Genomic DNA, 23,226 nt, shown 5'->3' with positions numbered 1-23,226 from the left:
TTAGTGTGAGAGTATGGCAAATGCATTGTTTTGGACTAAATTGTCCTCCTGACTATGATTATTAAAATGCTAGATGACTTGTCCTCTTCGCAGGGGTCGGGTAATCCTATAGCGCATACCGACCAAGATTAGTTGCGTGAATGTTAGCTACTTTATAAAGGTGCCTGTCGCTGGACAACATTTAACATTCATTGGTAGCTAGACATATATTTCCCTCCAACTTTCCGCGGAATTGCACGGTTGACCATCCTCCTCGACACTCGCAATACCGATTATGACGAAACCAGTTACCATATACGCCGAACTTAAACAGGCAATGAGAACTTCTTGCCCTTCATAACCCTGTACGACAGTTAGCCTCGCCCCGGGAACTCATAGAGGAAGCTTATTCGCGCTCACTTGGTGTAGTAGATATAAAAGAAATCCGAATATAGTAGTGTCTGGACGATACCGGCTACGACAGGGATGGGTTGGAAGTGACTCTCTGCAAAATAGCGATAGATCCAATTAGGGATGTAAAGGGCACGATACAATCCCAAAGCGAAAAGATAATGTGTCGTTATGGTGTCTGCCTCCCCAGTGCGCTGAAGCATGAAAAGTTGGGGCAAGATAGCCACGGACTCGAGCCATATAGAGAACGTCCAGAGAATCTAGTAAGGTCAGATAAAGTGTGACATTAAATCCTCCCAGGGGAGATACCTCTGAGACGCTATAATCATGCGGGAAAAGGAGAGCCAATAGAGCACTAAACCCTAGGAGATACTGCACTTTGAAGGTATCAGTATTGGGGTCATGCGTTGGCTTGTAGTCGTTGAGCATGAGGTAAATGATGTAAGCCGACGAGCCGATGAACAAGATTTTGAAAGTCGTGTTGTAAAAGGAGTCCGTGAAAGCCCAGAACAAATCTGTAACAGAAGTCCGTCAGAGAGTTACGCCTATATAATCAAGTGCTGAGGCTCCGAAGCTTACCAAGATAACGCGTTACAAATACCATCAAATATAGCGCCTGGGACTTGAATGAAAGTCCTGAACAACTCTATCTCCAGTCAGAAAAGGCTAAGAAACAATTGTGATGACAACATACACTTGAAGACTTCATCTTCTGTAATAGTATGAATATAGACGCGAGGTGAGAAAAGTCGGCTTGATTGCATTGATTAGCAAGGCGCGTCAATTCCACTGAGAGCGAACGGACAAGACTCACCTAATAACCTGAAGATATTCATGATGGCGAATTAAGTCAAATCACCTTAACCTCAGGTACGTAATGCAGATTATCAAATGCTTGTTCAGTCCAATAGAGGGGTATCAATGAAAATTGGCCATGGGAGTGCTTATGACGAAGCTAGACCTCCTATGTTATATGCAATTGTTCTGCTAGCAGTACTGAAATATGCCTAGATGTTGACACGAAGCCTCAAGTGTATGCGCCACAGGGAGCGCCCCACATCATGTGTGATGCCGTAATACAAATATAGCCAGCCACCAACAGGGACAGCGGGCAGGGTCCACGGTACCTGGCTACCTGCAGCAGCGGCTAACTACTTTGATCTTGATCTGTCTTAGCTAACCGAACACCTGCCCCATGTGAATCAATTCTAACTATATCAGGTAAGACAGAGTTCGCACTACCTTTACCTAAACTTGGGGAGGGCCGAAAAGGACCAAGAAGGGATTAAAAAAGAAGAAAAAAAAATTAAGGAAAAAAGGAAAAAAAGAAAAGAAAGAGAAAGAGACAGAGAGGAAAGAACCGGGAATAAGAAAGAAAACCATTACGCTTTTGGATATATAGTAGAAAATGCACATATGAAGCAGCCATTACTCATCAGTGCATTTCTTGTAAAATATGCTCCACTGTCAGAAAGCTTCATATTTGTAAATTGTCCTATGAGATGAGGATCTTTGATAGAATAAGATACTGCGAATCACGAGATGTGCGCGAAAGCGGAAGTAAATATATGTTTTCTACTTGTTCTTCTACTTGAGACTGCAATGGCTGGTATGTCAATGATAATGTGCGACCTAATGTCAGAACATCGCGCCAGCATGGACACCTTCACCATCAGCTATTCGCTGTAAATGTCCTTCTGCCAGTTCACTCTTTAATGCACAAATAGAACTTTCCCTGTCAAGCCTATCCCAATCTCGAATCCCAGCTCGCCTCAGCTTCTGACTGTCCGCAATTTGTTCAAAAAGTCTGTCTTTGTCTGCTTCCAGTTGAGACAGGCGCTTTTCCAAGGCAATATCAAGTGCGGTTGGGATGATTTTGCCTTCGGGTATAATTTGGCGAAGGCCGGCAAGGTGACTAAGATGTCTCGGGAAACGAGGGGGGTAGGAAGGCCCAGTAACGCTACCTTGTCTGCTGGGATGGGAGCGGGGCAGCTCGACGCCGGGACCTGTTGACATAATACTACTGCGCGGACCAGTCGGTGGGGAACCGTGGAGTCCGGTAGACGCAGGCCCACGGCGGACTGGAGAGGCTGCCCAGGACGACTCCTTAAAACTTGGACCGCCGCGTGGCCGAGTTGGAGCTGACAACAACGAAATATTTGACCCACGATTCTGCAACATTACTTTGGACCCATGCGATGGGCCAGATGGTGGTGTTTGACCTTGTAACATATGGCTGTATGCCTTCGGCTGTACTGGAACGTTGCGGGATTGGTATGTGTCTGGTGGGCCAGACGGTAATCGAGGGGCTTCAGGTACTCGTTGTTGGGACCTGGCGCTTCCAAAATCCTGCCCATTGCCCATAGGTCGTTCAGGTGCTGGCGATCTATGCCTCGGTTCCTCGGGTGCGGGCTTGCGACTGACCGAACGGGCTCGCTCTTCTCGAGTGGATGACCGATCTGAAGTCCTTGAAAGACATCTAGGAGGGTTTTGATGAGTTGGCGACCGGCTTGGGGCATTGGATGAATTCATATTGAGTCTTTCGGTAAAAGGAGACGATCGTCTTGAATTCGGAAGTGAGCCAGATGCGGAGGTACGCATAGGTGATGCGCCCTTAGGGGATACTGATCGCCGCTTCTTGTTTAACGGAATGTCCAGGTGGCGTTCCCTGCGTCCTCCATGAAAAGGGCTTCTGGATCTATGGGGAAGTGGTGCACGGTTGCCACCATCACGGAATGGAATGTCAGGTTTTGTATATATGTCGCCAGGGGGTTGATTCCGCTCTCGCCTAGAGAATCTGTAGTCATGACTGCGCGGTGAAATATCCCGGGGGCGTTTGTGGTTACTCCGACTCCATGAGATATCACGCTGGCGGCTCTCGCCATAGGGAGACCTTGAGCGCCACGAGGCCTGGTGAGGCGACCGATTTCGCACCTCACCTCGTCTGGGCGAGAACCGCCTCGGCGATGGACACGGCTTTGAAAAGGTGCTCATTCCAACTTCCCCCCTGTAGAACGATGGACTGCGTGAGAGGCGACGTCTTGGAGCCGGTGGTGAGCGACTACGCACACGGCCATACGTCCGACCATGTGATGGTACCCATGTATCTGCAACAAGACGAGGAGAGTGAACTCGCGGGGGGGATCTGCTGCGTCGTATATAAGCGCGAGGAGCACCAGGACGGTAACTCTCTCCGCCACGGAGATCATCAAATCTATTCGCGGTCATCTTCTTAGCCACTACCAAGACGAGGGGATTGCTCGAACCAACCTTCTACTGCGATCCCAATCCATCTTTTTTCGTATCGTCAAAAGTATGATCCTGCGCACTCGGTAGTTACACTTGATTCAGGCTGCCGGTTCAGTTTATGCTCATTTTGAAATGGAGATTGGCACATGCTGTACGGACCAGTCCGGATTCCATCAATGTACAGCGTTGAGCGGGTATTTAGTATCACGTGCTTTCCAAAAGTCTCACCATTGGACACGGGGGCAGGTGCTATGCTTCGTAGCGCATGAGATCTTTAGTCTTCATTGTTTATTGTAAGGAGATCACAGACAAAGCCCCGGTGTTTGGTTTTTCACAGGGGATCTCCGATCATTACATATGATGTGATATTGTCTACCAGCTTGGCCTTATTGAGCCTATCGCAGCTAAATAACCTTTTTAACTATGAAGTCAATGTCCACCAAAATGTCAGTTTTTCGAAGTTTCAGTGTCGGTGAACATTGCGGTTTTCAAAACCAAACTGTAACGTTCCGGTGGTCAAGGCAAACTCCGGCCACTAGAGCAAATTCATGAATCCTATCAGTGCAAGAAACTTACAAAACCAATACCTAAATCAAGTTTAATAGTCATGCTCGATTAAACGACAAAGGCTGATTGAGATACATTATCTTTGTGGTAGATGTGCTTTCTTAATTTCCATGATCTTTTCGATTAGAGGTTCATTTGACAATGCCTGCTCGGCCGCCTCATTTCCTGCAATTGCTTTATTAGAACCCTGACCAGAGCCAAGGTGCTTATGGTTCCAACCCCAACCAGTGAGATATACTCCGATAAAATACGTCTGTAACCCCCTGCCGCGCTGAGCAGGAGGCCGTTCATCGATGTAATTAAGTTTAATCCCCTTGCCCATGATTTTCTTCGCAAGTGCTTCTTTGGCATGCAAGGAGGACTTCGGCTTTCCAAGCTTTTCAAGCTCCGGAGACCACAACTGTCTTAGCCATTCCTCAGCCACACGATAACCATTGCTTGTATCTGACAGGACAACGGCAGCTACATAAGCCTCAAAGATGTCCGCCTTGGTTTTTAGCCATCTTTTGGGTTGCTTTTGGTAGTCCGGGGGTACGGAAACCCTGCTGTCGAGTCCGTACTTAGACGCATAATCAGACAAGGTCTCATTCTTGACAAGTGTCTCTCGGATCTGTGATATTCGACCGGAAGGAATATCCTTGAATGTGTCCCAGATGAGCTTTGTCGAGATAAGTTCTATATATGCATCTCCGAGAACCTCCAGCCGATCATAAGTAGCTCTGATGTTGCTGCTCACACCTGGGTGAGTGAAGACTGCCCTCTCAAGCACGTCATCTAATATCGGAGGTAACGGGGGCAAGCAAGACTCCATATTTGCCTCGGGTGTCTCTAGCGGCAGTGTCGCATCCTGAGAGCATTTAGTAGTAGACGTAATGGCACCTGCTGCGCGCTGTAATGCAGCGTCGAGCTCAGTAGCTGCAGTCAAGATATCGGCGTCGGTCTGAAATCCGCGGCTTTGAGAGATGCCTTGGCTCTGTATAATTTCCTGAAGCAATGTTCTCAGAAGCACGACATTATTCTCTTTGCTTTGCGGGCTGTGCGTGGAGGGGATTGATTCTTTCGCAAGCTGCAAGTCATCATCGTACTTCGGTAGTGTTAGTGCAAGCCGGGGCACACGAAAGTATATATTCACCTTTGCTTTCTTTTTTTCACAATTGGAAGGTAGTGAAAACACTGATTTTCGTTTCGAACACATGATGGTCATGGCGTAAACGATCATAATTCATACATAGAACTAGACTCAGATGCCAAAGTATGGACAATGGGTTATCACGTGACAAGGTTAGTAGTTGTATCTGAACAGAAACTCCGCCATCGCTACCCTAACAGTATCCACCCGAACACGCCGTGTCGACAATGGCGGCGCCGTACAGCAGACTGCTTGATCTGGTCAAGGTATTTAACAGAGCGCAGCTTAGCTGGGATAATCCCTTGTCTAGCTTTTTTTCCCCTTCCAGGCTAATCCGTATCACACCGGCCAGGTCCAATGTCGGATCTTCTCGCTGAACTTCAACCCCGAAAGAGCGCGATTGGGAAACAAGATTCTACGACAGCGCCTGCGTGGCCCGGCGCTGGCAGCATGGTACCCGAGAAAGACGGTCTCGTTTCGTGATTTGCAGGACACATACAGTCGCTCAGGTCTAACAATGTTCGATGAGGCTGAGGATGATCGTGAGGAAGCAATTCAAATGTATGTTGCTTAGGAGTCTTTCTTCTAGCAGATGCTTATTAATTTGTGATAGTGCGAAGTTACGAGGGAAGGGTCGACCCAAAAAGAAAAGAACGGCTGCAGGTAAGGTCCAGAAATCAAGAACAGTTTGCGCGCAATCGTTTAACTTGTGAACATAGAATCGCGATCAGCAAAAAAGAAGAAATAGATTCCTTGTGACAAATGAGGTTGAACTATCAGTTCTATTGCAAGGGATTGTCCACCATGCTGTGCATTATGGCCTAATACCAAGCTGTTGGTTTATTGCTCCCTTTAAGCTTATCCGGTTTGACGTATTTTTTTTTTTATCACTGTTTGTTCTCCCTTGTTTATTCATTACCTTCGGGGTCTGTATAGTATAGTGTATAGAAAATTCGAACATGACAACAATCCCATTTGTTGTATTTTAGCTAAAAGCAGTTGTTGTCGGACCATCGAGTAGATTTTCGAAGAAAGAGCTAGTCATAGGTACATTTCACAATGTCATGTTGCAAAGAAATAGGATTTCCATGACGACCTATTAGCACTTGGTCGATCGGACGGGAGTTGAAGGGACCAATCAATGGAGGGAGCCGGTGGTGACGAGATCACATGACTGGTCCAGAATGCCGCTAAATGGGACTCTTATCATAGTGGCCTAGATAGTGCAGAGATCCCAGGAGGCTAATAGTAACATCTACAACGGAACCCACGATCTTGCACGACTCCTCGTTGCTCTGTCTCCTAAGAATACATCTCTTGACTTGGGCCCAATTCATTCCAGGAAATTAGGGTGCATCTAAGCTGAGCGCATTGCAAGCACAGGCGTTATATAAGGTGAAGCTTTCGCGAGGAAAATGGGTAAGAACCAGTTGAGGCGGGCTAGGAAAAAGGCTCTTAAATCACAGGTATGATCTGTGCAATGCTTTATTGGAGAATTACTCACTTTTTGCACCAGGCGACTGAGACGTCCTCAAACACACCCCATGCGCAGGCCCAGGTCGATGAAAACATATCGCCAAGTATCTCCAAGGCTGCTAGTACAGAGCTACAAATCACGGTTTTCCCGGATTCTGCCGATCCACTATGGCAGATGTATAAGGATATCGTTGACAAATTTGAAGAACCCGAAGATGAAAAATCGAGTTTGAAGGAGCCTCCAAAACCAGAAATCTACTTTGACGATGATAATGAAATACCGGATGAGGAAGAGAAAGAATCTTCTATATCGAAACGGAAGCGAAAGGAGTTAAACAAGCTTTCTGTCGCCGAACTGAAAGCGATGGTCCGAAGGCCTGAAATAGTCGAATGGACGGATACATCAGCCCCTGATCCTCGGTTGCTTGTCCATTTAAAGGCACAACGCAATGTTGTCCCCGTGCCTTCGCATTGGAATCTGAAACGGGAATACCTTTCTTCCAAGAGAGGTATAGAGAAGCCACCATTTGCTCTTCCCAAGTTCATCCAGGAAACCGGAATCTCGGAGATGCGCGATGCTGCATTGGAGAAACAGGAGCAGGCAACGTTGAAACAGAAACAGAGGGAGCGAGTTCAGCCGAAAATGGGAAGATTGGACATTGATTATCAAAAACTATACGAGGCATTTTTCCGGTTCCAGACTAAGCCGGAGCTTACGCGGTATGGCGAAGTCTATTACGAGGGCAAAGAATACGAGACCAATCTTAGACACCTCCGGCCGGGTGAGTTGAGTGCTGAGCTGAAAGAGGCGCTTAATATGCCACCTGGCGCCCCTCCTCCTTGGTTAATCAATCAACAACGATACGGCCCGCCCCCTTCTTACCCGGCTCTGAAGATTCCAGGTCTTAATGCCCCTCCGCCCCCTGGCGCTATGTGGGGATATCATCCTGGAGGTTATGGAAAGCCTCCAGTCGATGAGCACAACAGACCTTTGTACGGTGGCGACATATTCGGTGTGCTACAACCTCAGCAATCCGTGCAGCAGGGCGAACCCGTTGAAAAAGACCTTTGGGGAGAATTACAAGAACCAGATATCTCAGAGGATGAAAGCGAGGAAGAGGAGGAAGCAGACAGTGCGGATGATGATGATGATGATGATGTCGATGACGTTGAGGCAGGAGTGCAGACCCCAAGTGGATTAGAAACCCCCAGTGGGTTGGCTTCTGCTGTTCCGTCTGAGATGACGGGTCCCGAGAATATTGCTGGTGAGTTCGACGTACGAAAGCACTATCGGGGAACTCAGACCGAAGAGTCGGTGGGCCAGAGAAGCGCTTTCCAAGTCATCCCAGAGAGACAGACGCAAGTACAGGGGTTTTTCGGTGCTGATAGGGCATATGACCTTGGTGCATCCTCGAACACTCTGCCAGTGCTTGGCTCTGATGACAGTGGCAAGAAACGCAAAAGGCCTGGAGACGTTGACGTATCTGTTGATCCCGATGCATTGCACGCGAACGATGGCATTGATCGAGAGGATATAAAAAGGTTATACGATTCCCAGAAAAGACAAAGCAATCCAGGCTGGGATTTTCAGGAGGATCTTAGCGACATGATTGCGCATGAGAGCCGAAAGAGGCTGAAATAGGCAGATGAATAATTAGCCATACTTCTTCCTGCTAATACGATTATTTGGACAGCTACCGGTTCTTTTCCATAGCTACTGCTTCAAATAGATGTGTCATTCTCATGTGTTGAGGGGCGTTTACCATCAAAGAGGTTGATCGGTGGGCTAATTAATTAATTCATACACACCTATGTTGGCCCTAACGGCAACTTATACAATGACATATGTCAAAAGGATTACCTGATGGCCTCTTCCACCCTTCCGTCACTTCTATGGATGAAACAGCTGTTAGCTAAACTGTTTGTATCAATACTTTCTCCAAGGATTTCTAGCATAGAAGGACAAGGAATATGAGTTTTGTTAAGAAGAAGGGCAACCAGTGCCAACGGGTAGTTAGGATCTTTACAGTTCAGACATCTGATACATAACTGCAAGTCATATAATCCATATATTAATTAGACTGTCTGCAGGATTATAGATATTTATAGGATATTAAATGAATATTAACTATTTGATTATTAAATAAATACATATAGGTAATATAATTGAAACTTTATAATAATTATTTTCTAATATGTAAGGACTTGAATCCCTATAAATTTCATGATAAAGGATATCGCGAGGTATACCCATGCTGATATCAGTTCTACTATAAGGGCCGTTGCCAGAGTACTATATAACTCATAAATCAGTATGAAATAATACTAGTTTATTTATAAAATAAAATTAAAAGAATTAATAACAGTATCTTAAAATGATTAATTTCTATCTTTTATATTTATAAATAGAAGATATATTTTTATATTATCTTAGATTTTTATTTTTGTAATCTTGTTATTTAAAACCCATGAGATAATTTATTAAATTATATTTATATAAAATACTAGAAACTATATTCATAAAAAATCTCTAGAATTCTCTAATTTACTAGTCTATAAGACTAATATAAAATTATTTATAAAAGAATTTAGAGAAGTATAAATATTTTTGAATAATTTATATAAATAATTTAATTTATTTAATTTAATTACAGATTTAGAATTAAAATTAAACATTATTATAAAATGAAAGAAAACCCGCAGAGATTTAAATAATTTAGAAAATCTTATTATAAATATCAAATATTTTAATATTTATAATTATATTTTTATTAATTATTCATTATTTAATAAAGATTAATTATAAAAATAAAAAACTGAAGTAAAAAATATAAATTATGAATTATAAATATTTATTTAAATTATATCATTAAAAATCTCTAAAAAAAGGGGAAACTATGATTATTTATTGTAATTATAAATAAAAAGATTTTTATACATTTTTAAAAACATAATTAAATAAATTTAATAATAAATAACAGGAAACCTGGTTATAGATTCTAAAATTATTTTTTATAAAAAAAAACTTATATATCTTTAATAATAAAAAAATAAAAATAATATTTAATTATAAGACCCAGAAGCTAGATATAATATAATTTATTTTATTTTTTAAATTTTTTTAATAATAATTTAATATAAGATTTATAAATAATTAAATTTTTTCTATGAATAGATAAAATTTAATAATATTTTTATGAGGATCTAGCTAAGTCTTAATTAATAAAATAAAAAACTAAATTATTTATAAAAATACCAGTATTATTCAAAAATAAAATTAAGCTATTTTATAAATATTTTTTACAAAATAAAAAATTATAAATTTATACTTCTAAAAAAAGATAATTTAAATATAATTTTATAAATATTATTAATAAAATCTATAAATTTCTATAATAATAATAATTTATTTTATTTATAAAAAGCTAAATTATTATACAATTAATCATTATTTTTATAAGAAAAAAACAGCTATAAAATATATTCTCTGTAATATATAATAAAATAATAAAATAAGAACCAGTCTCTATAATAATAATTATGAAATTTTGAAAGAAAAAATGTTTATTTAAAAACAATTTTTATTTTTATAATAATATTACAAAATATTAAAAATATTATGAAAATCATTGAAACATTATGATTATGATACCTGATATAAAAAAATTATATTGAAAATATTTTATATTTATATTATAAAATTAATTATAAAATTTAATTATTATTATATCTCCGCGGAGAAGCTTATCACGGAAAAATAAAATAAAATGAATTATTATAATAATCTAAAAAATCTGTAAAAATAAAAAAAATCATTTAAATAATTATAAAATTTAATACAATATTTATAAAGAAAAAGACCATGTTATATTTAATTTTATCCTTTAGAATTTATTCTATTTATAAAATATCTTCCACGGAGTAAAAGACTTTATAAAAATATTTATAAAAATATTTTATAAAAAAATTAGATCAAAAATTTGAGATCTTTGATAAAAATTCTAGTTTTATTTATAAAAAAGAAAGATAAAAGTCTATAAATATATTTTAATTTATTTAATTTTATTTTTACAAGGTCTACCATAGAATAAGAATTATAAAAGATTATAAATAAAAAACTAGTATTCTATATAAAATATAAACTATTTAAATATATAATTATATTTTTTTAAATTAAGTAATATATTTACAGGATATTAAAAATTCATAAATTTATTATTCACGGAAAACTTAGACTATTATATTATTATTTATTTGAATGATATTATTATATACTTATGGGACCTAAAATATATAGAAAATTAATTTTTTAAATTTTATTATTAGCTATAAAGATATCTAGAAAAAATTAAAATAAATTAGAATTATTTATAAATAACTTAAATTATAGAATATTAAGGAGATTTTTATAATATATAAATTCTATAAATTAATATTATCAATTTATATAAAAATATTTTTGAATATCCAGCTTACTTATAAATTTAATAAAAATATGTTATAAAAAAAGGAAAAGAGAGTTTAATCTAAATTTTTTAATTAAAAAGATATATTTATAGAGAATATTATTATAATTTATTTTAAGAAAAAAATAAGTATATATTAACATTAATATATTAATATTTATAATTAATAGAATATTATTATGAAAAAATAAGAATAATTAATAAATATTAATTATATATTATTTATAGAAAACAATTATAGTAGAACAGAGTTATAGAATTATTAATTAAAAATTATCATGAAAATAAAAATAATCGATATAATATCTTATAATATTTAAATTTTTAAAAAAATATTTATAAAAGATTATAAAAAATAAAAAAAGAAAATATTATAATAATTTTTTTATTGATTTATAATATATTATTAAAAAACAGATTCTGTAATAATTAAAATAAATATTAATTTATAAAGATATTCTAATATTAGAATAGCTCGTGGAAAAATAAAAAGTATTATTTTCAAAAAATTATAATTCAATAAAAATTTATCCACAGAACTACTTGAGAAAATTTTATATATAATAAATTAAGATAAATAAATTTAGAAAATCTATAAAATATCAAAAATTTTTCGAAATTCTGACTTCATAAATAAGAAAGAACAGATAAGTTTCTAAAATAAAAAAAATAAAAATTTTAGATAAAAATATCACAGGGCTTGCAGGTCCTACTAAAAAATACTTTATAAGAAATAATTAAAATTATTGAAATTATTACTAATATTTACAAAATTATAAAAAAATGAATAATAGATTTTATTATAAATTTATTTATGAATATTAATATTATGAAGAACTCACGAGAGAATTTTGATAGTATTCTAATAATAATAAATGAATAAATTAAAAAATATACTATATTCTCTTATGGAAAAGTCTTATGGAAAAGAATTTTATAAAATTTTCTTAAAAAAAATTTAATAATATTATAAAATATCTATAAAAATTATTATAGATTATAATAATATATTTATATATAATTTTTTAGTTTAATTTTATATATACTCTCATGATATAGTAGAAATTAATATAATTTATTATTTATAAATTAATAATTAAATAAGATATTTAAGTAATATGCTTATATAATATTTATAAAATTTATATATAATAACTTCTCATAAGCCTTTGTTAAAAAAATATTAATTTATATTATATTTTTAAATTATTTATCAATAATTAAATTAAACTTCTATAAAAAACTAGATAAGAAAAAATATTTTTTTTATATAAATTAAAAGAATCTGATAGCTACTTATAGAAAATAAAAAAGATATTATCATTATATAAGATAATTTAAAAGCCTTGTGATAAATATTAATATTTTTTAGCTGGGGAACAGTCTTTTTTGAAATAAAAAATAATTAAAAAAATTATATTATAAAAATCCAAAAATTTATTCAATTTCTTATAAATGCTAATTATTAGATATTTTTATATTATATATAAGTAAAATATTAACTATAAGATTAGAAGCAGGTTATATTAATTATATAATATATATTTTTATTTTCTTAATATTAATAACCTGTTTCTGTCTTTTTTTATTAATTATTATATTATAAACAAATAGAAAGATAATAAGAAACTGGACTAGCTATTAAAATATAAATAAATTAATATACCTTTATAATTTTATCTTTATTTATAATTAATAATATTGTCTGTAATATTATATCTAAATTAACAATTATTAATAAAGACAATAAATCTGAAAACTAGTTGATTATTATAGATTTTTCTATTACTAGTATTTTTCATATGAAATCTATTAATCTTAATATAAAACCTGCACTGCTACCTAAACAACTACTATCTTATTCTATATGTATTCATTAATTTTTATATGTACTTCTTAGATTCCTAGTATCATATATTATCAGTATAAATAATAATCCAGACCTAAATCTCAATACTTTTTATCAATTATTTATTAGTAATTATTTTATTTATATTTCATCTTTAAAAACTGTAATTATAAAGTTTTCTTAAATTTATCAACTAGGGGGACCAGCTCTACCAAAAACCAATATTCTATAATATTAATTATCGTTATATATACTAATATAATACTATAGCATGTACTGAAGTATCTAGACAGTATATAATAATATATTATAAGATATTAAAAATACATAAATAAGATATTTTCTATATAATTTCATATTTATAAAATATATATCTTTTTCTATTCAAATAAATATTCAAAAGAAAATATAATATTATTTACATGGCCTGCTTTATCATTAAAAATCTTTAATAAATGTCATATAAATAGTGTAAGCTATTTTATATTTTTCTAGTAGTTAACAGTATCAAATATTAATATATAAATTATATTATATCCACAGGAAAGAGCCTCTTTATATTTATTAATATTAATAGTACACTTTTACTCGCGCTGGATAACACTGTGATTAATATCTACAAAATACTGTTTATTAAGCTTATTTAATTTACTAAGAACAATCTTATACCTGCTTTCTAAATATTAATATTATTTGAATAAACAAAAATATCTATTTCTTATAAAAGTTATATATATAAGACTAGTTAAAGTCTGTTAATTTCTCTATTTATAAGATTTCTCTTATATTTTATAATATTTAAAATCCTTTATTGGGATATAGCAGAGCGGTGAATCTTAATAATATTAAAATATATCAAAAATATAATAATATATTTATCTATATTATAATCAATACTGGTTTTAATAATATATTTATAATAAATAAATTACTTTTTTATTAGTAACCCGGCTAAGTCATATTTTTAAATAATAAATCTTATCTAGTATTACCTTGCTAGCTTATTTAATTACTATTACTACTATTATTATACTAGGTCTAGATTTATTAGTTTCTATGATACTAAATTATACCAGTCTCTTATTTTTTTATATATTATTAAACTTTGATTATATATTCCAATTTGCTACTCTAGCTCCAGTTATAATTTATGGAACTAGATATTTAATATTCTAATACCATATTTGTTATAAAAATTGCTTTATCATCTTTTATAGAAATAATTAATTTATTATCAACCTGACTAAGTGTTCTGAATTCTATATTTAAATAAAATATATTTCTATTTAATAGTACTTCACACATCACAAAATATAAATTGTTAAAAATACTAATTCTCTATTAATATTAGTATAACTGAACAAGCAGCTGACGGGATTATTAATTTATTTAAATATTTTATTTATTTCTGCTTTATCAAGTAACCTGTTATAGTAAATTATATTTGAAATTTCACTTAATATTTTGTTATTTATGAATATTTTATTTTCTGTTTAAGAAATATAAATAATCTCATATCTTTTCTTTATATATAATACTGCTGACTACATCCTTGCTCGTGGGAGATATAAAAGAAAATCATATAATCTTAAATATAATTATCTAGCCACCCAGTCATCTCTTTGTATATTTAGCTAGTTGGTATATACACATACAATATCATCATATTGCTTCCACAGTTTTTATAATGTTATAAAATTATAGTATTACAAAAGATTGAAAAGGCTACATAGATAGTAACAAAAAATAGTTACATATACTTTTCAGAGTTATTTAATCTCTAAATATATTAGTGGGCGTGCTTTTACAGGATCTTGGTTTTTCCTATTTAACTTTAATAATCTTTTGATAATAAAGCCCACCATATACAGAGAATATATTTATAGAAAAAAGAAACTTCAATAATATTAGTCGCTCAGTGCTGATCTATTTCATAGATACATTAAATAATCATTATAGATTCCTACAGTATCAGCCATCTTTGATAAAATAATATACAATATATACTAGAAGACTTGTCAGTATCATATTATCTTATTTTTCTATTATAAATATATTTTTACTTATATTACTAATAGACCTAGTTTGAATCTATCTCTCTTATTTTATAAATCTCTGTATTTCCAGAGATATATAAGATAATTATTTTTTATTTCTAATACTCTTATTATTAATTGAATTAATAAATATCACATAAAATATTATTATACAAATTAAATTATCTTATTATTTTAAAAAACCTTTTTATAATAACCATTATATTACAAAGAGATTCTTAATAATTAATATATTAATTAATTTATTAAAGCTAGTGAGATTTCTCAAGAATACAACAAAATACTAATAAAAATTAGTAAACTTATTAATTAATAAACTAATCTTATTGAGAGTTATAAGATCAATTAAATATCTATACAGAATAAAAAATAATCAATCTGATATATTTTATCAATATATACATAATATGCAAGTGTATAAGTAGAAATATCTCAGTTAAGATTCCAAAAAAATAATTATAGATATATATTACAAATCGCGTCTACTAATTAGCCAGGATCAAAAAATATATATAGCATGCTGAAAACAGAATTTAGTTTATTAATAAATTTAATAGTATTCTATAATTAACCAGTATTCTTAATACTAGTCTCAATAAAATAATCAGTATACTTATTACTAGGAATCCTTTTATGACTAGAAAGTTACTATAGGGAGATTATGTAACTGAAATATTAAAATTAATTAAATCCTATGATAATTTTCTATAAAAATATATTAATCGAAATAATAATAATTAGAGAAATCAGTACAGGCCTGGATAATAATCTAATTATTAATAAACATAATTATATTATGTCTTGGCAAATACAGAAATCAGTAAAATAAATAAACCGAGACTATAATTGTTAAAGTTTTAAAATATAAAATATAATTATTTAATAAAATTTAGGACTATAATAATTCTAATAAATTTTTTGATATATATTAATAGAATATTCTAAAGTTTACAGGGTAGATAATATTATGAAATTCCATCATAATGATTATATTAGTACTGCTTCTATAGCTACTGCTATTAATATAAATATATAATACATTAATAATATTAGATCACTAGTATTATATTAATATTTTTCTAGAACTTATAATTTCTATATACAGCAGGCCCTATTAAGAAGAATTTTCAATTATAAATTATCTGATTAGATTATTGTAGTATAAAGATTTAATAGATTAATGTTAAACTAGATTAATAGTAATTTAAATAATTAATTTTTTTATCATTAATCCTTACAGAGCTAGTAGCTGATTAATTAGTTTATAAATTGTAGATTAATTTATATAATATCTAAGAGCAGCAGCTCTAAACTGATATTTTAATTAATAAAATCTCTGTCTTAGAATTTTAAAATTTATATTTCAATATAATTATATTAAATAATATAAACTAATATTGCTGATGAATAAATATTTATTTTAAATATTTATAATTTTATAAAATATCATTTTAAGATCGTTCCGTAGCTTAGGAATATGAATAATATATATATATATATAATTCTATTTTCAATGAAGTCCCAAAGGATAAGGATATTATAATATTTTTATAATATTAAATAAAATGTAATTTTTATCTCTGAATATATTTTTTCGTCAATAAAAAAGATAAAACCAGAAGAATTTCTATTTAGATATACATTTTTGAATATTATGGCCATGTAGAAGCAGCTCTATAAAATCCATATATATATAATTTTTTATAGAATATAATAATATAAATATAACTTTCAAACAGCTATTATACTATGATCTCAATTTTTTATTAGGAAATATATATAATAAGTAGGAAACTCTCCCAGTAATTATCTTATATTATATAAATTATGATATATACATATGAATATTATTAGGAGGGTATATATTATTACTATTTTAGTAATTAATAATTTATTCATTTTAATTTATGAATCTAGGCAGCCAGGGACCTTGTATTAAAAAGGCTTATCATTATTATTTTTATTTAATATTATATTATTAATAAGATTAATAATAGAAAGAGATATCTTTTTACAAAATTATATATAGATCAAAATAATAATATCCTGAGATTAATTTTATTTGATATTACATAATTTAATAAAAAATTACTTTTCAAAAAATTCTTAGTTCTTGTTATGATAATTCTTATTCCAAATTATAAAAAATTATAATTTTTTTAGATCTATAAGCAGGTAGAATTTTACTCAGTATAATACAATCAATTAAATTCTTGATAAATTAAGATAATTATAGTATTTTATATATTAATCATAAGGTCAGAGAGCTTACTATAACGTTTTTTTATATATAATTTATATTAAAAGATTTAATAATAAGTCCAGTAATATAACTTAATATTATTAATAAATTCTTTTTGAATATATTCTTTCATGATTATAGATATAGTTAAAGACATATTTTTAATTATAGATAATATAATATATATAACTCTCATCAGTATTACTTTTATCAAAGAGGAGGTATTTACATGATCTTTTATATAGTATATACAGCCTAAGTATTTATAATAAGAATATTAATATATATATTTAGAATTTTAATATTTATAATATTAAGATGCACTCACTGCCTTGGTTATAAATTATAATATTAAGATTATTGTTATTAAATATAATTTCTATATAGATAACCTAGCTAATGATATAATTATCATTTCATATTATTTCTAAGTATAATGATATAAAGACTGGTTAATATAAATAAAAATATCCTCTAATATAATTTCTACTGATTCAATTCATCGCTTATAAATATATAATATTTTTAATCTCTGTAAGATTCTTTATAATTATATTTAAAAGTCCTTATTATTTTCTCAGTATATATACTTACAATATGTAGAAAAGTTAGAGAAATAATTTTAAGAGATTCCTGGTTATCATTATTCTTCTGAAAGTATTTAAGTTATGAATATTTTTTAATAGAGTATTTACTTATATATATAAATTCTTATATATAGTCACATTGATTACATATAATTGTATAGATTTTCTAATATGATTTTGTAATATTATAGCTATATAATTTTGAAAAATACTACAAAAATGGTAAAGATGGTATTAAAGATTTTAAAAGGTCTAATCTGTAGAAAGGCCTTGCCAAGTATATTTCTATAATATATTCAAAAATTTCTCTTAATTAATTTTACTATATATTAATACCTTGATTAGAGAATCTTTCTATAATAATATCTTTGATTATAAAAAGATCTTTAATAATTAATATACTTATTATTTTTTAAGACTAATCCTGAATCCTATTTAATGTTAGAATAATATTAAAATTATAAAGTCAACTAAATACCCTTATAAGATAAAAAATAGTAATTTAATATATATCTTATTCATATATACTACATTAGATATATAGACATATATATAAAGATCTTTTAAAAATAGTTCTAAATCGGATTTATTGACCTAGCCTGTAGGGTGATAAAATTTTTTACTATAATACAAGCTATAAACTAGTCCAGGACCTATTGAATAAGATTTTAGAAAATAAAAAAAAATTTTCCTACAGAATGATAGTAATAATATCAATATATTTATAAAATAATAATAATATAATTTTTGAATATTAATTTCAATATTAAGATCCCCTGTGCCAGCTGTATAAAGACATTTACCATAATAGGAAAGTTTGTATAGAAAAATTCAGTATAATCAAATAGATTTTATAACTTCCTCAAAAGGAAGTAATATTCTATAAAAATATATTTATTAATTCCTTTCAAAAATCTAAATATCATGAAAAGTTATATCTAACTGTTTTTTATTTTTATTTATATTATGCTTCTAGTATTTCTTATTATTCTATAATTGAAATATTATAAAGTCATATTAGAAGACCTATATAGCCTTAAATAGTTAAATTAAATTAATTATATATAAAATATATATATTTAAGTAAATGCTCTATGAGAAAAGATTAATAATGCTTAAATCCTTGAAAAATATAATAACAGATATAGACTTCTTCAAGATTGTTTTTTAGATTTCTGAATATTATAATTATATTTATAAAAAATAATAGAAGTTTAAATGAAATAATGGATTATATAAAAATTAAGAATATTATATACTCACAGTAAGCTGACCAGGTTAAATTAATTGAAATTATTATAATAAAAAAATAATAACTCCGTACTTAATATTAATATATAAATACATTCAAAAATAATAAATGAAAAATTTCTATTAATATTAAGATTATATATATTAAGTGAGCTTGTCAAAATATATTAATATTAAGATTATATATATTAAGTGAGCTTGTCAAAATATATTAAAGATAATAATATAAATTCAATTTATCTTCATAATAATCTCCGGGAGCCCGGCTAAGGTAAAATATTTAATAAAAGATATTAAGTTAATAGATAGTACCTGGAAGAATTTTTTAATATTGATATCTTTATTATCTATAATATAAAAACAATAAACTATCCTATATAAATAATATAAATTCTCCAAATATAAATTCTAGATATAAATGTTTATATAACTAGAAAAAATAATTTCTTGAGATATTAATATAATTTAATTAAATACTGTTAGAGCGGAGCCGCTGGGTTCGCTGCAAGCCGGCGGGTCACGTGAGTAACACACGGTCGCAGATCACATAGAATAGATAAGATTATATAATCTGCTTCTATATTATATCTTGCTGGCCCCCCCAACACTGCAGGAGACCAGTAATCAGTTTTAAGTAATATAATAATTAATATTTATATATATAATTAAATTTATTATATTTTTTATATTATTCTTAACAGTTCTAATTATTTCTTTTATAAAAAAGGCCTGATAAAAAGAATAATATCTTATATTTAAAGTATTATACTAGAAAAAGACTCGCAGGAATCTTTTAATAATTTTATTATAAAATATTTTTTAATAACTGAAACTACAAGTAGCAAATATCTAACTAATATTAGAAATAATAAAATCTCTGAATTACATGGATTCTCAGGGAATAAGAATATTATTATACTTAAATAATAATTTTTTAGAAAAAGAATCTAATCAGAAAATTATATTTATAAAAATAATTTATAAATTTAGATAAGATAATAGAAGATATAAAATAATAATATTTTAATTTATTAAACTTTTTTACTAATTTTTTACAGCAGAGAAAACCCTGTGAAAGATATAAAAAAAATCTTATATATATAATAAAATTACCAACTAGACCTGTAATAGATAAGAAATATTATAGAAAAAAATAATTAAATATTATATTTATATAATTTATATAAAATATATATTATTTTATTTAAAATAATTTAAAAATAATAAATATTATTTTTTATTTCTGTTCTCTATTACTTCTCCAGTGGGAGTAATATAGTAATAAAATATTTATTAATAATTATTCTATTTTAATCTAATTAAAATACTGTAAATTTTTTTTAATAGTTTAATAACTTTATAAATTTATGAAAAAATATAAACCAGTATTATTAAAATATAAAATAAAAAAATTATCTATATATATAAATATTAAAAGAGATTTACAGAGAAATTTTAAAATATTTAAAAAAACTAGATATATATAATACTTTTATAGTATATTTATAAATTATCAAGAATTAAATATTTAAATAATACAAAGTATTTATAATTAAATAAAAAAAATTAAAATATTATTTTAAAAAAATTACAGTAATCCAGATAATATAAGATTCTGGAAATATAAATAAAAATCTAAAATTAATTTAAATATAATAAAAAAAATTCTTAAATAAATTACTTTATATTTAATATTAAATATTATTAATATTAAAAACTGGAATATATAGCAGCTTGTTATCCAGAGAATATAATATAAATAAGAAATTAAATATTCTAGTTTTATATATAATAACAGTACTAAGACTCCAGTTATAAAAAAGTTTTAATTTTATTAATATATATAGAAAATTTATATTTATATATATTTTAATAAATTACAGCATGCAGGTAAATCTTATCAGCCAGTTATAAATAAAATAATAATTAAATTTATTAAATTAAATTTCCCGCTGTATAGAGATTTTAGATAGATATTATATATTTTTATATAAGTAATATAATCTCACAGTCAGTATTACAGACTATAAAAATAAAAAGAAAACTAATTAATAATAATTTAATAATATAAATATATAAGATTTTAATATAATACTAGATATACCCTGGCTGCAAAACTAAAATCCTGATATTAAATAAAGAAAAAAAACTAGTACTATTATATAAAAAAATATATTTTAAATTAATTAATAAGAAAAATATTAATATTATTATTAAAAAAAAACTTATATTTATATAATATAAATTTATATAAATTTAGATACTGTTTATATATAAATAGTAAAATATAATAATAAAATAAATATTATTAAAGATATTATACTTAAATTTTTAAATAAATGTAATAATTTTATAAATATTTTTTTTAAAAAATAGATAAATATCTTAATATTATATTTTAATTATAATTATATAATTAAATTAAAAGTAGAAAAATAATCTTTATATTAATTAATTTATAATATTTAAAGACTGAGCTCTAAACTTTATATAAATATATTATAATTATATTATAATAAAAATAGATTTATTCTTTTTAAAATTCTGCAGGTATATTTATTTTATTTATTTTTAAAAAAAATAATATATTATATCTCTATATAATTTATTATAAATTAAATATAATTATTATTAAAAACTACTATTCTTTATTACTAGTTAATAAAATAATAAATTATTTTAGTAGAATAAAGATCTTTATTAAACTTAACTTATATAATATTTATTATTATATCTAAATAAAAAAGAATAATAGATAAAAAATTATTTTTTATATTTATTATAATTATTATAAATATATTATTATATTATTTAACCTAGCTAATGCGCCCGCTATATTCTAAAACTATATAAATTATATATTTAATAATTTATTTAATATTTATTATATTATATATCTTAATAATATTTTTATATACTTATAAAATTACGAGGACCATACTGGATATATATAAATAATATTAAATTATTTAAAAAAATACTAGCTAGTAATAAAAATCTTTAAATATAAGTTTTATATATAAAAGATATATTGTTTAGGCTTTAAAATTAGATTAGATAAAATTTTAATAAAAAAAATAAATTAATATAATTTAATTATAATTAAAATCTAAATTTATACATCAAATTCTAATCTTTATAAAATTTTTATATTATTCTCTTCTTCATAGAACTCACGTGCTAGAAAAAAAAGAAAAAAAAATAGAATCTTTTATAAAAAAAAAATTATTGATAATATATATTTTTAAATTAATTCTTGAATCTTCTAGCAGATGCAAGAAGAGTATTTAAAAAATTAAAAAAATTTTAAAATATATTATTTTTATAATATTTTAATTTAAAACTGTAAATTAAGCTTAAAATAAACTTATTAAATTTTATAATTAATATAATTATATTATAATTATAAATAAAAGGAATCTAGTATCTTATTATTTTTTTTAAGAAAGATAATGGATATTAAATATAAAAATCTTATAAATAATTAAGAATTATTTATTATTACAAAAATATTTAAGTAATAATACTATTAATTTAGAAAAAAATAAATTTCTGATTATAATAAAATTTAATTATATTAATTTTAACATCTTTTTAAATTTTTTTATATTTAAGAAGCTAAGCTTCTGGTAAATTAAATAAATAAAATCATTTATAATATTTAATTTTATAATTAAATACTAGCCTGGGAAAAAAAATTTAATAAATAATATTTAATTAATATTTAGATCTTATTTTCTTACAGAAAAAGATAAAATAACAGTTTATTATTATTTATATTATAAATAAAGTTATCTAAGAGCTTAATAAATCTAGAAAAATAAATAAATTTTTTAAAAAAATATTAGTAAGAAATAGCTTAAATAATTATATAAAAATTAAATAAATATTAAAATATATATTTATAAAAAAAGTATCTGCAGATATTAAAATATATTTATAAATAAAAATATTAATAATAAT

General features: G+C 27.7%; 5 protein-coding genes across 5 annotated transcripts; 2 read left to right on the top strand and 3 right to left on the bottom strand.

Annotated features, from left to right (window-relative positions):
• Positions 1–56: 56 nt before the first annotated feature.
• Positions 57–1,421, bottom strand: BO83DRAFT_377670 (ER lumen protein retaining receptor). The gene is made up of 6 exons (XM_025531052.1): positions 1,205–1,421; positions 1,085–1,143; positions 970–1,036; positions 700–905; positions 400–650; positions 57–342 (listed from the first exon to the last, which is right to left on the bottom strand). The coding sequence occupies exons 3-6, from the start codon at positions 992–994 to the stop codon at positions 306–308; spliced, it is 519 nt and encodes a 172-aa protein (XP_025388723.1). The 5' UTR covers positions 995–1,036; positions 1,085–1,143; positions 1,205–1,421; the 3' UTR covers positions 57–305.
• Positions 1,422–1,996: 575 nt separating this feature from the next.
• On the bottom strand, positions 1,997–3,789 carry BO83DRAFT_377668 (uncharacterized protein). Its single transcript, XM_025531051.1, has 2 exons — positions 3,661–3,789; positions 1,997–3,604 (listed from the first exon to the last, which is right to left on the bottom strand). Exons 1-2 carry the CDS (start codon positions 3,681–3,683, stop codon positions 2,029–2,031), a joined length of 1,599 nt encoding a protein of 532 aa, XP_025388722.1. The 5' UTR covers positions 3,684–3,789; the 3' UTR covers positions 1,997–2,028.
• A 367-nt stretch (positions 3,790–4,156) lies between these two features.
• BO83DRAFT_407573 (ribonuclease III) lies at positions 4,157–5,401 on the bottom strand (the record flags this gene model as incomplete). Its single annotated transcript, XM_025533977.1, has 2 exons — positions 4,157–4,226; positions 4,282–5,401. The coding sequence occupies one exon, from the start codon at positions 5,399–5,401 to the stop codon at positions 4,283–4,285; it is 1,119 nt and encodes a 372-aa protein (XP_025388721.1). The 3' UTR covers positions 4,157–4,226; position 4,282.
• A 140-nt stretch (positions 5,402–5,541) lies between these two features.
• On the top strand, positions 5,542–6,304 carry BO83DRAFT_377667 (mitochondrial 37S ribosomal protein mS33). Its single transcript, XM_025531050.1, has 4 exons — positions 5,542–5,601; positions 5,688–5,896; positions 5,949–5,998; positions 6,055–6,304. Exons 1-4 carry the CDS (start codon positions 5,563–5,565, stop codon positions 6,081–6,083), a joined length of 327 nt encoding a protein of 108 aa, XP_025388720.1. The 5' UTR covers positions 5,542–5,562; the 3' UTR covers positions 6,084–6,304.
• Positions 6,305–6,570: 266 nt separating this feature from the next.
• On the top strand, positions 6,571–8,695 carry BO83DRAFT_436688 (U2 snRNP complex subunit CUS1). The gene is made up of 2 exons (XM_025535979.1): positions 6,571–6,801; positions 6,852–8,695. The coding sequence occupies exons 1-2, from the start codon at positions 6,751–6,753 to the stop codon at positions 8,451–8,453; spliced, it is 1,653 nt and encodes a 550-aa protein (XP_025388719.1). The 5' UTR covers positions 6,571–6,750; the 3' UTR covers positions 8,454–8,695.
• The last annotated feature ends 14,531 nt before the right edge of the window (positions 8,696–23,226 follow it).

This window comes from Aspergillus eucalypticola (genome assembly GCF_003184535.1).
Source record: "Aspergillus eucalypticola CBS 122712 chromosome Unknown BO83scaffold_10, whole genome shotgun sequence".
NCBI lineage: Eukaryota > Fungi > Ascomycota > Eurotiomycetes > Eurotiales > Aspergillaceae > Aspergillus > Aspergillus eucalypticola.
Note: the sequence above shows the minus strand (reverse complement) of the source record. Positions and strands in the feature narration are given on the sequence as shown.

Bases quoted from the DNA above. Each gene is read 5' to 3' on its own strand.
- BO83DRAFT_377670 (XM_025531052.1), bottom strand. From the start codon at position 994: ATGGTATTTGTAACGCGTTATCTTG. The intron at 906-969 runs GTAAGCTTCGGA...CTTCTGTTACAG, and splicing joins ATTTGTAACGCGTTATCTTG to ATTTGTTCTGGGCTTTCACG. The intron at 651-699 runs GTATCTCCCCTG...TGACCTTACTAG, and splicing joins ATGATTATAGCGTCTCAGAG to ATTCTCTGGACGTTCTCTAT.
- BO83DRAFT_377668 (XM_025531051.1), bottom strand. From the start codon at position 3,683: ATGGATTGGGATCGCAGTAGAAG. The intron at 3,605-3,660 runs GTTGGTTCGAGC...GACCGCGAATAG, and splicing joins GATTGGGATCGCAGTAGAAG to ATTTGATGATCTCCGTGGCG.
- BO83DRAFT_377667 (XM_025531050.1), top strand. From the start codon at position 5,563: ATGGCGGCGCCGTACAGCAGACTGCTTGATCTGGTCAAG. The intron at 5,602-5,687 runs GTATTTAACAGA...CACACCGGCCAG, and splicing joins GACTGCTTGATCTGGTCAAG to GTCCAATGTCGGATCTTCTC. The intron at 5,897-5,948 runs GTATGTTGCTTA...AATTTGTGATAG, and splicing joins CGTGAGGAAGCAATTCAAAT to TGCGAAGTTACGAGGGAAGG.
- BO83DRAFT_436688 (XM_025535979.1), top strand. From the start codon at position 6,751: ATGGGTAAGAACCAGTTGAGGCGGGCTAGGAAAAAGGCTCTTAAATCA. The intron at 6,802-6,851 runs GTATGATCTGTG...TTTTTGCACCAG, and splicing joins AAAAGGCTCTTAAATCACAG to GCGACTGAGACGTCCTCAAA.